This window comes from Thamnophis sirtalis, unplaced genomic scaffold (assembly GCF_051295495.1).
Source record: "Thamnophis sirtalis isolate CommonGarterSnake01/CBP01778 unplaced genomic scaffold, rThaSir2_p1.2 scaffold_7, whole genome shotgun sequence".
Classification (NCBI taxonomy): Eukaryota; Metazoa; Chordata; class Lepidosauria; order Squamata; family Natricidae; genus Thamnophis; species Thamnophis sirtalis.
In genome coordinates, this window is record NW_028261387.1 from 13875364 (window position 1) to 13889211 (window position 13848).

Here is a 13848-nt window from a genome sequence, read left to right on the forward strand (position 1 = left end):
AAAAGATATCAATAGAGCCGAGGTGGCGCAGTGGGTAGAGTGCAGTACTGCAGCCACTTCAGCTGACTGTTACCAGCAGTTCAGCAGTTCAAATCTCACCGGCTCAGGGTTGACTCCGCCTTCCATCCTTCCAAGGTGGGTAAAATGAGGACCCAGATTGTTGTTGGGGGCAATATGCTGACTCTGTAAACTGTTTAGAGAGGGCTGAAAGCCCTATGAAGCGGTATATAAGTCTAACTGCTATTGCTATAGTGGGTCAATGTCATGCTCTACGTTGACAATGACCTACACAGTTTTATCAGTGGCATAATCTGGACGATCAGTAAATAATACAAATCAGTGCTGTTGCGCTTGGTGCGCCAACATCCGGCATTGAAACATAAATCTAGGGCTTAACCATACCGCCTGGTCACTTAGTCCCCATTTTTTAAAGGGAAATAATGGATAACATTACTCCTTATTCACTTTGTTTCATTGCAGAGGCAACTCCAAGGTGTGTTTTTCTGCTGTAGTTTTAAAATATTTGGTTGGGTTGTTTTACTTCCTTTATAAACTAAGCTTAGAAGTTTATTGAGGAAGAAATGTCCCCTCAATTCATTTTCAAAGCATTTCCTGAAGATGCTTTGATGCTTTGCTATAATGATATATCAATAGCACAGTGGTTAGAGTGCTTGTTTTGCATGCAGGATATCCCTGCTTGGAACTCAAAAATAGGTTGAGGTTTTTTCTTATATGTTTTTCCCCCCAGGCCTCATTTTTTCTCAGCTTTTTTAAAAAAATAAGTCATTTTGTTTATTTCTGCAGTCACTTGAGATAATAGGAGACAGTTTTAAAGGCATAGTCATATTTCATAGGAACAAATATCACCCAGGTTTTAGCAATTATATTGCCATGGTTAGTGGTAATATTAGAAAATATTTTAAAAATAGAAAATATTTTAAAATATTTTTAATCATCCAATAATGAGTTTGTGCATGGGCAGTATTTCCTATTTTCTTTAAAGCAATTTAACTCCCCCCCCCCTTGAATCCCATCAGCTGGGCATACTCTTTAAATTACATGGTTGAAAAGATCTACTTTGGTTCATATCACTTCTATAAAGGCTGCGTCAAAAAAGACTTCCTTTCTGTTTCCTAAACACAGTTTTATGAAGATTTTGGATATGTGCATTCCCTTAAAAATCACACATTGTGTGTGCAGGTTTTTTATGAACCAACTAATTCTAGTGCATAAGTCTATTCTATTCTAAAATCAAAGACTAACTGGATTCCAATCCATTGATTAGTCTCAACTATGCAAATTAGGTTGTTGATAGTCTAAAAAAATATGGACTAATACAATTCTTTATTGCAGTTATTAGCTGGTAATAGACTGGTTGTTCTTAACTGCTTGAGTTGATCAACCTGAAATGTGTGTTTCACTTCTTAAAAATAAAAATCTGAAAGAACAAGAGAGCAAGAGTTTCATTATTTAATTCTTGAAGTGTTTGTGTGTATGTATTTATACTCTAAGAAAACGACCAAATTGGAATTTCAGGTGAAAAGTACTGCATCCTGAGGCTATTTTAATTTACATACCCAGTCCTTACTCAGCAGAATATTATGAAAAGTGAAACTAGAGTCGGGTCACATTTTGCTGTTTTTGAACAATTTGTCATATATATATTAAACTCTAGTATGCTTTCTGTATCAGACTCTTCGTATTATTCTTTTTCTATTGCATTACTAAAAACATGCATTTGACTTGCAAGTGAAATAGCAATCAGCGTGCATGACAATCTTGTTTTCTCAATACAAATATAGGAATGAGTGGATTATTATTTCTTCTGTCACTTTGTAAATGTCAGGTTGTGTTTTTTGTGTAAATCATCTTGTTAGACCAGATTAAGGTCCATTACATGTACAATTCACTTTTCCTATAATAGCCAGCAAGTTTCTCTGGAAAACTTACAAATACTACAAAAAGGGTGCTCAGTATCGAACAGTTAGGCATACTATATACTCCTTGCTACTAACCATGATAAAAATAGCTTGGCTGACATTTGGTAGACTGTCAGGGGTATTTACAAATTAACATAGACCCTAGTCAGGGAAAACCCTTCCTTATGGCCAATGTAAAGGCTATCTAGTCTTTATCTAGTCTCTAAATTGGCAGGTTTTTATACCAGTGTAACATTTGTTGGGCCCAGTGATGATTCCTGTTCTACCCAGGTATAGAGCTGGCAAATAAAGACACCCTTATTTCTGATGTATGGAGTATATCAACGCCAGGAATTATTAGGTTCCTCTGGTTTTATAATCTTCCCAGCTCACTACCAAACAGCAGATGTGGAGAAACACCTACCAATCAATCCACTTAACATGGGATGGGGGAAATTTTGACAGATGCCTAAACTGATGCCAAACACTCTAAATTGCTATAATTATTTCACATGGATTGATCTCCTTTTAGAGAGAGGATCAGCAGTACAGACAGTGGTGGGTTCCTATTGGTTTGGCCTGGTTTGGCCAAACCAGTAGTGGTTTGGCGGCCTGGGTCGCTGGAACTGGCAATGGTCCAGGCGTGCCATGCTTCCAAACCTGTTCTCTGGCCAGTGCCTCCTGCAACCCTCTGCTAGCGAAAACAGAGCTTGGGAGGGCTGCCCATGGCCCTCGCGAGCTCCATTTTCACTGGCAGAGGCACTATGGGCCAATCCTTTGCTGTTTCCAGGACAGCTCCATGGGCCGGATCTAAGCACCTTCAAGGTGCTGGTCATTACCTATAAAGCCCTACATGGCATCGGACCTGGGTACCTGAGAGACCGCCTCCTGCTGATTACCTCCCTTAGACCGATTAGATCTCACAGGTTAGGTCTCCTCTGGATTCCATCTGCCAGCCAATGTCGGCTGGCGACCCCCCGGGGGAGAGCCTTCTCTGTTGCAGCTCCAGCCCTCTGGAATGACCACCCCATAGAGATCGGGACCCTTACTACCCTCCCGGCCTTCCGCAACGCCACCAAGTCCTGGCTGCTCCAGCAGGCCGGGGGGCTTGTGAAACATCCAGCCCCACGGAAATTGTGAATGTTGCGTTTTTAAAGTGTTGTCTTTGTCTATTTATCCCCCCTTCCCTTGTCTATTGTGAGCCGCCCGGAGTCCTTCGGGAGTGGGCGGCATACAAGACAAATAACACTAAACTAAACTAAACTAAGCACTCTGCAAACCAGATCCGGCCCCCGGGCCTTGAGTTTGACACCCCTGATCTAGACACTGCAGTTAACCATATCTTCCCTCTATGTTTAGCTTACTTGGAAGCTATTTATCAGTGTTCCCTGGTTGGATGTAGTTGGATGTAAAACATTGTTTAACTCCATAAAGTTTGTTCATATTTCACTTTACTAAGTCTAGATTTGACTCTCCGAATGCAACATATGTATTGTTCACACCAGCAGCTCTCATACTCAGAGCAAGAGTAAAGAATTTTAGCCCTGGAGCCTTCAAGGTCCTTTATGAGATGAGACCTTATAAAGGAATATAGAACTGTATTGTTAGAACTGAGATATTTCTTGTGATTTAATGATTGGGTAGTAAAAGCGAAAGAATATCATTTGCAGTTGAACATTGCAAGGGGACTTGGGCTGATATTAATGTTTTACTATCTTTCTTTAAAGAAATACAAATACACAAGACACATTTTTATAAGGAGCCTTTCAAAGGACCTAAATATATGATTGCTGACATTTTGCCTCTAAGGACCGTTTTAAACATATTATCTCCAGAACATTGCTGCAGTCTGACTGTTTAAAATATAATAAGTTGGGAAAACTCCCTTCAATCTGTTTTCAATTGCAGATCATGGCACTTTCATCCAACAATTTGAGAGATAACTTTTAATTACAATAATATGAACCACATGGGCAGTTGATTGATGCAAACCTGATGTGTTCTCTTACTTTATTAATCTTTTTAATTAGAGTCAAAAGAATGTTTTATCTGCCGGGAAGGAGATGAGATGGGCCGTGACGGTCTGCTCCACTTCTGTGACTGCAAAAATCTCTTCGCTCACCAGAAATGTCTTTTCACTTGGATACAAAAGGTAAGAGAACTGATGTAGAAACTGGGCTTCCAATTTTGCATCTTCAGTCTTATATTCTTTCAGTGAAACATCTATGTGTCACCGTTGTATTATGAATAAAAGTGTGGTAAGATTTCATTGGTTTTTCCCCCCAATTATATTGGATGGACATTGTTTGTCAGAAACCTTGAAAGGGCAAAATTTTCAGAGTCATCTACTTCAAACCATGATGATGAAAAACATGGTAAAACAAGCATTGTGATGTCAGATGCTGTTGTAACATAAGTGTATGCATGCATAGCTATGCGAATCAGCAGTAATCACTTACCATAAGGTCAGAGGTTACAACTTGTTAGCTCTCAGCACTAAGTAGGGCAGAGGTTACACCTGCTGACTCTGCAGTATTAACTAGGGGTCAGAAGTTTGCATGCTGACTATGCAGTATTAACTAGGGGTCAGAAGTTTGCATGCTAGTAAAAGATTTATTTGCTGACTGGGCATTCTCTAGGTTCAGAGGTCTACATGGAAGTGAATGAGTTACCATATACCATAGACTTGTACAACCATGATTGGTCCACATGGACCTTGCAACTCCACCCTTTCTTTGTGTATGCTCAATAAAAGAGTCATCCAGACTATGCTCTGGGTCGTCTCATCCTGAGAGAAGACTCGTGTCCGTGTCTTCCTTCATCATTGGTCTCATGGGCAACCCGCGGAGAAATCGCAAGATGCAAACCCCAGCCTTTTTAATTTTTATTTCCTGATGTTCTACACAAGTATTAAATCATGTTTGTCCAACTCATTTTAACTTTATTGTATTGTGTGAATGCAGAAAACACATATTTTTTTCCTAAATTGCCATCAGATTTGATTAAGTTAGAGATACCTCTCAGAGCTGCAAGTTTATCTATGTTGGAATCAGCAACTAGTATTTTCATTGATTTAGTCCAAAAATCGGAGGGGTTCCTGCGACCATACATACCATGTTATAATGTCTGCAACCTGAAAGCGTTGCTGACTTTTGATCAGTATATATTTAAGAACAAAGGGTTTTTTTCTAATTCTCAATGTTTAAATATTGGTACAAATAAATATTTTTTTAGGTGGACATTAAGTATCAATGACATTAAAGTGACACCAAAATAGCCAAACATATATCCTGACATCACAGTGCAAGCTCCATCTTTTTGTACAGGTACCACGATATTTTACTCAAGAATGTTAGGAGCGGGAGTTTGTGTCAACATATTGCCACACATTTCATCACTGTGCACATATGACACACATTTCATCACTTGGCCATTGTGCACCACAGGGATCTGTGAAGAACCTAACAATGCTGCACTTACATTTATAAGCTATCTTGCATAATTTATTAGTACTTAGATTCTCCTGTATTGTTATTTTCCCGAAAATGAGACCTCCCCAAATAATAAGCCTAATCGGGCTTTGGAGAGCATATGCTAAAATAAGCCCTCCCCAAAAAATAACAACCCCCCCAAAAAATATTGCAACACAGCAGCAGCCATGAAGTGACTACACTCGCCGCCTCCTGCACCTCAAAAATAATAAGACTTCCCCAAAAATAAGGCCAAGTGCTTATTTCGGAGGTCAAAAGAAAATAAGACCCTGTCTTATTTTCGGGGAAACACACACACATGCACACAGACACCTCATAAACTTAAATTTAATATATGTAACAAATGCACACTTATTTTAGAAAGATGCATGTACATGGAATTTAAAGCAAAGTAGAAACATGTGACTTAAATATGTAACTATGCCTATGTTTAAGGAATCCTTTCTAGAAATAATTTGGAAATGGAAATCCCAACTTTAAACATAACTTTTGCATGGGAAAGATTTAATCGTGAAATGAATAGGACCTAATGAAACATATAGGACTTTTTAATACACATGCAATGCATTGTGAAGACTTGGGCAGTCAATCCATGCTGAAACAATAAATACAGATTAGGGGGCACGTGCTGATAATCTGTGTGTGGGATGGAGGCAGAATCTGCAATCAAAGAAATAATGATGCAATTAAAAACACATCGTATTTTTTGTTGGGATATTGACCTGGAGAAGTAGATTAGAAGTATGGGTCTTCAAAGGAATGACTGGTCAAGTACATCCTTTTCAAAAACTGGATGAGATTTATGGCTATCAAAAGGATGGATGGTGTGTAGAATAGGAAAACAAAATGCTTTTTTAGACTTCCTTAGAATTGCATACTGTATAATAATTACAGTCATAATTTATCTAACCAGCTCACCTCCTTTCGTTCTCTTTTGTATGTCTGTGTTGGTAGAAATCTCTATAAGTAATTATGTGTTTACATGCCTATGTTTGCAAGTATACAGGTTTTATAATATCTGGCTATAATGAAGACTAATTGGAAATGAAAACACTGGAAATTGCTTGATGAGATTTTTAAAGTTTGCAAACATTTGATAAATTACAAACAGGCAAATATATATATGGGAAGGCCAATATTTTTTTAAAAAAATAATAAAAATATTTTTTAAAAATATTAGACATTTTGTCTATCATTTGCCAAAATTTAAACTAGCACCGATTTAATCTGGCATTGCCTTTAATGTATGGAGCAAAATTCCATTGAGGAATAAGTGGGTAATATAAAACATAGCACTTTTTTTTAACCAGCAGACTTTTATACAAGTAATTTCTGAGCATTTATTTATCACTTATTTCCACAAAAGTGGTCTTCTGGGTGGCTGAAGAGCCCCTCCCCCCCCTTACAGGGTAATTTAACTCTACTGTCTACCGTTTTGGAACTTCATGAAATACATCTAAATATGTTTTTTATAAGAAAAAATAACATGTGGAAAACAGCTTTCAGGCCCAGAAATTCACATTGTGCCCTCTGAATGACCCCCTGGTAGAGACACTCTTGTGTTTATGAATTAGTAATTCAACAAATTGGTCCCCTCCCTCATGTTTACATCTGGAAATATTGAAATGATCAGAAGGATTGTTTTTGCCCTGTTGTAATAACAGAACTAGGTTACTCACAGGCCTGGCTTGCACCACCGCAATAGCCTAGGTTAAAATGGGTAATGTGGTTTGTGGTTTAGTATATTATGGGAATCCAGTCATTGTTTTAACCTGCTGTGTTAACTAGGCTCTCAGCTGAATAGGATGTGGTTTATTTGTTAGGGTAGAATTGTTAGGTGAACATTCTCTAAGGTGACCAGATTTTCAGATTGGAAAAGAGGGACACCCTTGACCGGGGGGGGGGGGGGGGGGGGGCTTGATTAAAAAAACTTTTTTTGTCAAAAGGTCACCCCAGGACACTGAAACCAGAATAAATACGAATCTGTTGCCAAACAAAATTTTGATCACGTGACCATGAGGATGCTGCAACGGTCGCTAAGTGTGAAAAATGGTCGCAACGGTCGCTAAGTGTGAAAAATGGTCATCAGTCACTTTTTTCAATGCCATTGTAACTTTGGTCACTAAATGTTTTCCCCCTCCTCGAGACTCCTCACTTCTTCCTTCATTCCTCTTGCTTATCTACCTTCACCTTATCTGTCTTCTGCTCTTTCCCTCTCTTCCTTCCTTCCTCCCTCCTTCCATCCTCTTCTTTCCTCACTCACTCCCTTCCTCCTTTTTTCTCTTCCTTCCTCCTTCCATTCTTTATACGATATAAAATTCAATGAGGGTGAAACACACCAAATCTGGCAAAGCTGCCTTGCACCAACCTGGCCTGCCCATAGAATAGCAGCCACTTTGAGACACATAAACCTGGTCTGAACATATTGCATCACAAAGATTTGCAAAGATCACATTTGCAAAAAGGAACATTTCTTGTAGTAAATACATTTTATAAACAATTTAAAAGTAAAAATCCCCCCAAAATAATAAAAAAGGTATTCTATAAATAAAAGAAATCCTTAAAAACCATTGTTAAGTATTACACCAGCAATAATTTATACTGTCACCATTTCAAACTATCATCAGAAATACGAATCTGTTGCCAAACATCAACATTTTGATCGCGTAACCATGAGGATGCCACAACGGTCGCTAAGTGTGAAAATGGTCACTAAGTGTGAAAAATTGTCATCAGTCACTTTTTTCAATGCCATTGTAATTTTGGTCACTAAACAGCCATGTTCCTGGCTTAACAACCACCATGATTCACTTAACGTGGCAATAAAAGGTCGCAAAATGAGGCAAAAATCATTTAACAAACGTCTCCCTTAGCAACAGAAATTGGGGGATCAATCCTGGTCGTAAGTCGAGGATTACCGGTAGCCAATTGCAAAAGGCAACTTTACTTGGAACAGGTGAGATTGTGCCCGGATCCCTTTCATGCCAACATATCCATCTTCTGCTCTTTCCCTCTCTTCCTTCCTTTCTCCTTCCATCATCTCCTTTCCTCACTCACTCCCTTCTTCCTTTTTTCTCTTCCTTCCTCCTTCCATTCTTTCAGCTTCATTTCTTTTGCCTACCTTCTCTGTCTTTCTGCTCCTTCCATTTCTCCCTTCCTCTTTGCTTTTGTTCCTTTCTCCTTCCCTCCTTTCCTATTTCTTGCTTCTTCCTTCCTTCTGCCTATCTACCTTCACCTTCTCTGTCTTTCTGCTCTTTCCCTGTCTTCCCCTTTCCTCCCTCCTTCCCTTCTTTCATTTCTAGTTCCATCCTTTCTTCTTTCCTCTCTCCCTCTTTTTTCCCTTCCTTCCCCCTTCCTCTTGCCTATCAACTTCATCCTCTTTGTCTTTCTGCTCTTTCCCTCTCTTCCCCTTTTCTTCCTACCTCCTTCCTTCTCCCTCCCTTCTTCTTTTTCTTCCTTTCTTCTTCCATCTTCCTCCTTCTCCTTCCATTCTTTCTCCTTCCATCCATCTTTTCTCCTTCCATCTTCTCCCCCCCTCCCTTCTTCTTTTCCTCCCCCCTCCCTCCTTCCTTCCTCTCCTTCCCTTTCTCACACACAGGAAGGGGAGGGGGGCTATCTAGTCGCTTTCACAGCATAATTTCTTTATCTAACTTTTAAAAAACAGTGTGCAAATCAAACGAGATTTTCGTAACCTGCGAAGCACCAAGTTATATTATGTTGTTATAAATTCGCAGCTACTCCATTCTTTCTGATAGGGAACTACATTTCCCAAGATGCCTCAGGTCCTCAAAGTGCTGAACGCAGTTTTGCAATTGACTCCAGCGAGGCCCGGTAGCCGCCGGTTGGGGTGGCTGTCAAGGCGCTGAAAGGAAGGAGCTGCAGCCGAAGGGAGAGACGCTCCCCCCCGTGTTCAGCAAAGCAAGCCCGCTGGCGGCGCCTGTGCTGTGGTGGGAAGCTAACTGCGGGTCCCCCCCTGCCGCCGCCGCCTTCTTTACCTCTGCCTCTTCCAGAGCCCGGGGTGGCTGTCAGGGCGCTGAAAGGAAGGAGCTGCAGCCGAAGGGAGAGACGCTCCCCCCCGTGTTCAGCAAAGCAAGCCCGCTGGCGGCGCCTGTGCTGTGGTGGGAAGCGAACTGCGGGTCCCCCCCTGCCGCCGCCGCCTTCTTTACCTCTGCCTCTTCCAGAGCCCGGGGTGGCTGACAGCGGAGCAGACACGCCGTTTGTTACTGCTTCCAGCAATCGAGACGGACGAGGGAAGCGGTGGCGGCGGACGTCAGCAGCGACTGTAACGAGGTGCGGAGGAAGAACGGAAGGTCCAGCCATGGACGAGAAGCTAGCTAGCCCCAACAACAACAACGTGCTGCTCTTGCCGCCACCTCTGGATGGGAAGCAACCAAGCCTTGCAGACTCGCTTCCCACCGCACCGTGTTGTTGTTGGGGCCAGCCACCGCCGCTTCCCTCATCCGTCTCGATCCTGGAAGCAGTAACAAACTGGCCGCGTCCGCTCCACCGTCAGCGCCCTGACAGCCACCCCGGGCTCTGGAAGAGGCAGAGGTAAAGAAGGCGGCGGCGGCAGGGGGGGGACCCGCAGTTCGCTTCCCACCACAGCACAGGCGCCGCCAGCGGGCTTGCTTTGCTGAACACGGGGGCGAGCGTCTCTCCCTTCGGCTGCAGCTCCTTCCTCCCACGGGTGGCTGTGTCCTGGAGCCGTCGCCCTTTCCTTTTTTCTCCACGAAGAGGCAGCTCCTCGTGGGCGCAGCTCCTGCCGCCCGCACAGAGTGAATTTAATTGGGATCGCCTGCGGCCGCGAGGACCCCTGCACAAATGGATTCCTCACGGCTGCAGGCGATCCCAATTCACTCAGCCGGGGCGGGCAATTTCTGCACGAATGGACTACTCCTCGCGGCCGCAGGAGAGGGAGGCGGAGGCGGAGGGGGCAGCCGAGCCGCCCGCACAGAGTGAATTCAATTGGGATCGCCTGCGGCCGCGAGGACTCCTGCACGAACGGAGTATTCCTCGCGGCCGCAGGCGATCCCAATTCACTCAGCCAGGGCGGGCAATCTCTGCACGAACGGACTACTCCTCGCGGCCGCAGGAGAGGGAGGAGGAGGGGGCAGCTGAGCCGCCCGACTCCTGCACGAACGGAGTATTCCTCGCGGCCGCATGTGATCCCAATTCACTCAGCCGGGGCAATCTCTGCACGAACGGACTACTCCTCGCGGCCGCAGGAGAGGGAGGAGAGGGGGCAGCCGAGCCGCCCGCACAGAGTGAATTCAATTGGGATCGCCTGCGGCCGCGAGGACTCCTGCACGAACGGAGTATTCCTCGCGGCCGCAGGCGATCCCAATTCACTCAGCCGGGCGGGCAATTTCTGCACGAACGGACTACTCCTCGCGGCCGCAGGAGAGGGAGGAGGGGGGGCAGCCGAGCCGCCCGCACAGAGTGAATTCAATTGGGATCGCCTGCGGCCGCGAGGACTCCTGCACGAACGGAGTATTCCTCGCGGCCGCAGGCGATCCCAATTCATTCAGCCAGGGCGGGCAATCTCTGCACGAACGGACTACTCCTCGCGGCCGCAGGAGAGGGAGGAGGAGGGGGCAGCTGAGCCGCCCGACTCCTGCACGAACGGAGTATTCCTCGCGGCCGCAGGCGATCCCAATTCATTCAGCCAGGGCGGGCAATCTCTGCACGAACGGACTACTCCTCGCGGCCGCAGGAGAGGGAGGAGGAGGGGGCAGCTGAGCCGCCCGACTCCTGCACGAACGGAGTATTCCTCGCGGCCGCAGGCGATCCCAATTCATTCAGCCAGGGCGGGCAATCTCTGCACGAACGGACTACTCCTCGCGGCCGCAGGAGAGGGAGGAGGAGGGGGCAGCTGAGCCGCCCGACTCCTGCACGAACGGAGTATTCCTCGCGGCCGCAGGCGATCCCAATTCACTCAGCCGGGGCGGGCAATTTCTGCACGAACGGACTACTCCTCGCGGCCGCAGGAGAGGGAGGAGGGGGGGGGCAGCCGAGCCGCCCGCACAGAGTGAATTCAATTGGGATCGCCTGCGGCCGCGAGGACTCCTGCACAAACGGAGTATTCCTCGCGGCCACAGGTGATCCCAATTCACTCAGCCAGGGCGGGCAATTTCTGCACGAACGGACTACTCCTCGCGGCCACAGGAGGACAGGGAGGAGGAGGGGGCAGCCGCCCGCACGCGGTTCAGGGGCTTCTGCCAGGCGGCGGGAGCCCCTGCACCGCATGGAACTTCTCTGCCGCGGGCGGCTGCAGCTGCCCCCACCCTCTCCTCCTGCCGCGGCGAGCGGAAAATTCGATTAGAATTAGATTACTCACCAGTCAGCGCAGCTGCAACCTCTTTCGTCTTTTGTAGAAAGGAAATGGAAACTCGCGCAAGCGTGCTGAAAATTTCCCATCCCAGCCAGCTCACTGATTGGCTGGAGTCCAGGCCAATCCAATCAGTGAGCGGGAGGCTGGGCTGGCTTAAATTTGTAGGTAGTTAGTAGGTAAAAGGCTAAAAGCACGCTTTTTTTGGCGCTCGCAGCTCCCGCCCATCAGCTGCTAGCTTGCTGGGTTGGCTCATCTGGTAGGATAGAGAACAGAACGATGAGCCAGCCCAGCAAGCTAGCAGCTGATGGGCGGGAGCTGCGAGCGCCAAAAAAAGCGTGCCTTTTAAAAAGGCGGGCGGGACGCGGGAAAATGCGTTGGAAGGCGGGTGTGTCCCGCCAAAAGCGGGACGTCTGGTCACCTTAACATTCTCGGTTTTGTTGTCTTTAGTTGGAGGATCACTGTGTTGTGTGAATGGAGAAGTAGAAAAACTTCCTTTGTTTTTGCAGAAATGGCATACATTTTTTAGAAATGGTTGAGATTCTAATTTCTTTTCTGTATTTGCCGAGCTGAAAAAAGACAGGTGTCACTACTTTTTTCCCTCTTTAGTTCTGCACGTCTCTCTTCTTCAACTTTCTTAATTTTGGTTCCTATTTTCATTTTATCTTAAAATAAGACTCAATAAACCTTTAAAAAAAAAGACAAAGAGTCCACAAGAGGGTTTTTTTTTTTGTGCACTGAGACCTGGGCAGGATTTCTTGCTGTTTGTACAGGAGAAGTTCTCCGTTAAGTTTATAGATCCAATGTACATATTTCACATGAAGATTTCTCCCCTCAAAATACTGAGTAAATGTTTAAATATTAGGCCAGAGTAAATGCTATGCTGGAGACTAAGAGTTTACTGCCACTTCAGTTTACTGATGGATATGCTTTTGGCCAAGCTCCTAGGTTGTATGACTTCCTTGCAATATGTGCTAATAAGATAACAGATGGTAATAAAGAGTTAATAATCTACAGGAAAGCTAAAATGCGCTTCAACCTGCCACCCTCAGCTCAAGAATATGAGGCTAGTGAGTGTTTTGCAGGGTTTGTTTCATCCCTGGACTCTTAAGAATGGTGCTTTGGCAAGTGTTTCTGCATCCGGGGTTGTGGTATCTAACTTATTAAACACTGGATTTAGTAATAATTATTGTAAATTAACCATCTGTTAAAGAGAAAGAACATCTCCTTTAACCCTCACATTGCCAGATGCTTTTGCATGATGGTTGAAACATTCTGTAGCTGCCAAAAGAAGGGAAGTGGCAATAGCCCAAATTTAATGTGGTGCCCCCCCCCCCCAAATTTTGACTAATTGTTGGAAACTTTACCCTCCTTTTTTCCCCAGTTACTTTGGCTAAACCTTCACAGTAAAGAGACTTTTAAAACCTAATTATCCTTCCTTATCCTTGTTTCTTCCTCTTCCAAAAATCAATAACGTCAACACTTTGTTAGTGCTAGAAGTATCTTTTGCTCCTTGTGCAAGTCTTAGATCTGGGTTTTATAATGTTGAGTAGCTGTGATTTAAGATTGAAAAGTGCTTTGAAAAGGACTGCTGAAGATATTTCTTAGTTCCTGAGTTTACAAAGCAAGATCTTCCCTTTGTATCATGTATGTCAGCTTAAGAAGCTCAACAGCATATTTAAGGCTGCACCTTCCATTAGTCAAAGTCGTGGGACAGATTTTAAATCCTATCAAATGGCTGCAGTTTTTAAGTCATTTCAATTATTAAGAGGAATAAGAAAATAATAAGTATTCTTCTTCCTTGTATTTTAACGTGACTTTATTGGTCTTCATCTAGCCCAAAGTTGATTCCAAGATGATGACTTTTATTACTTTAGAATTTGTTGAAAGGACTAAAATTAAAGATAAGAATAGGATTATAAGGATAACATTTCCATCAAAGGGACCAACGCTTCTAGAAAAAAAAGGCAGCAAGAATGTTCAAAGTGGAATTTTTAAAGTATAGGGGGAAATGTAATCCACATCTTAATACAGAACATTCAAGGCTACTGTTTGAAGATATAGTTTATTCCATGTACTAAAGTATCCTGATTGATGAGCTCCAAAATGT

General features: G+C 44.0%; 1 protein-coding gene across 1 annotated transcript in view; it reads left to right on the forward strand.

The window, feature by feature from the left end:
• LOC148044542 (uncharacterized) overlaps window positions 1-13848 on the forward strand; it is a 305580-nt gene that overhangs the window by 36263 nt on the left and 255469 nt on the right. Inside the window, exon 2 of the mRNA XM_087719342.1 lies at window positions 3950-4071. Within this exon, the coding sequence (XP_087575468.1) occupies window positions 3950-4071 (122 nt within the window). The remainder of the gene's footprint in view (window positions 1-3949; window positions 4072-13848) is intronic.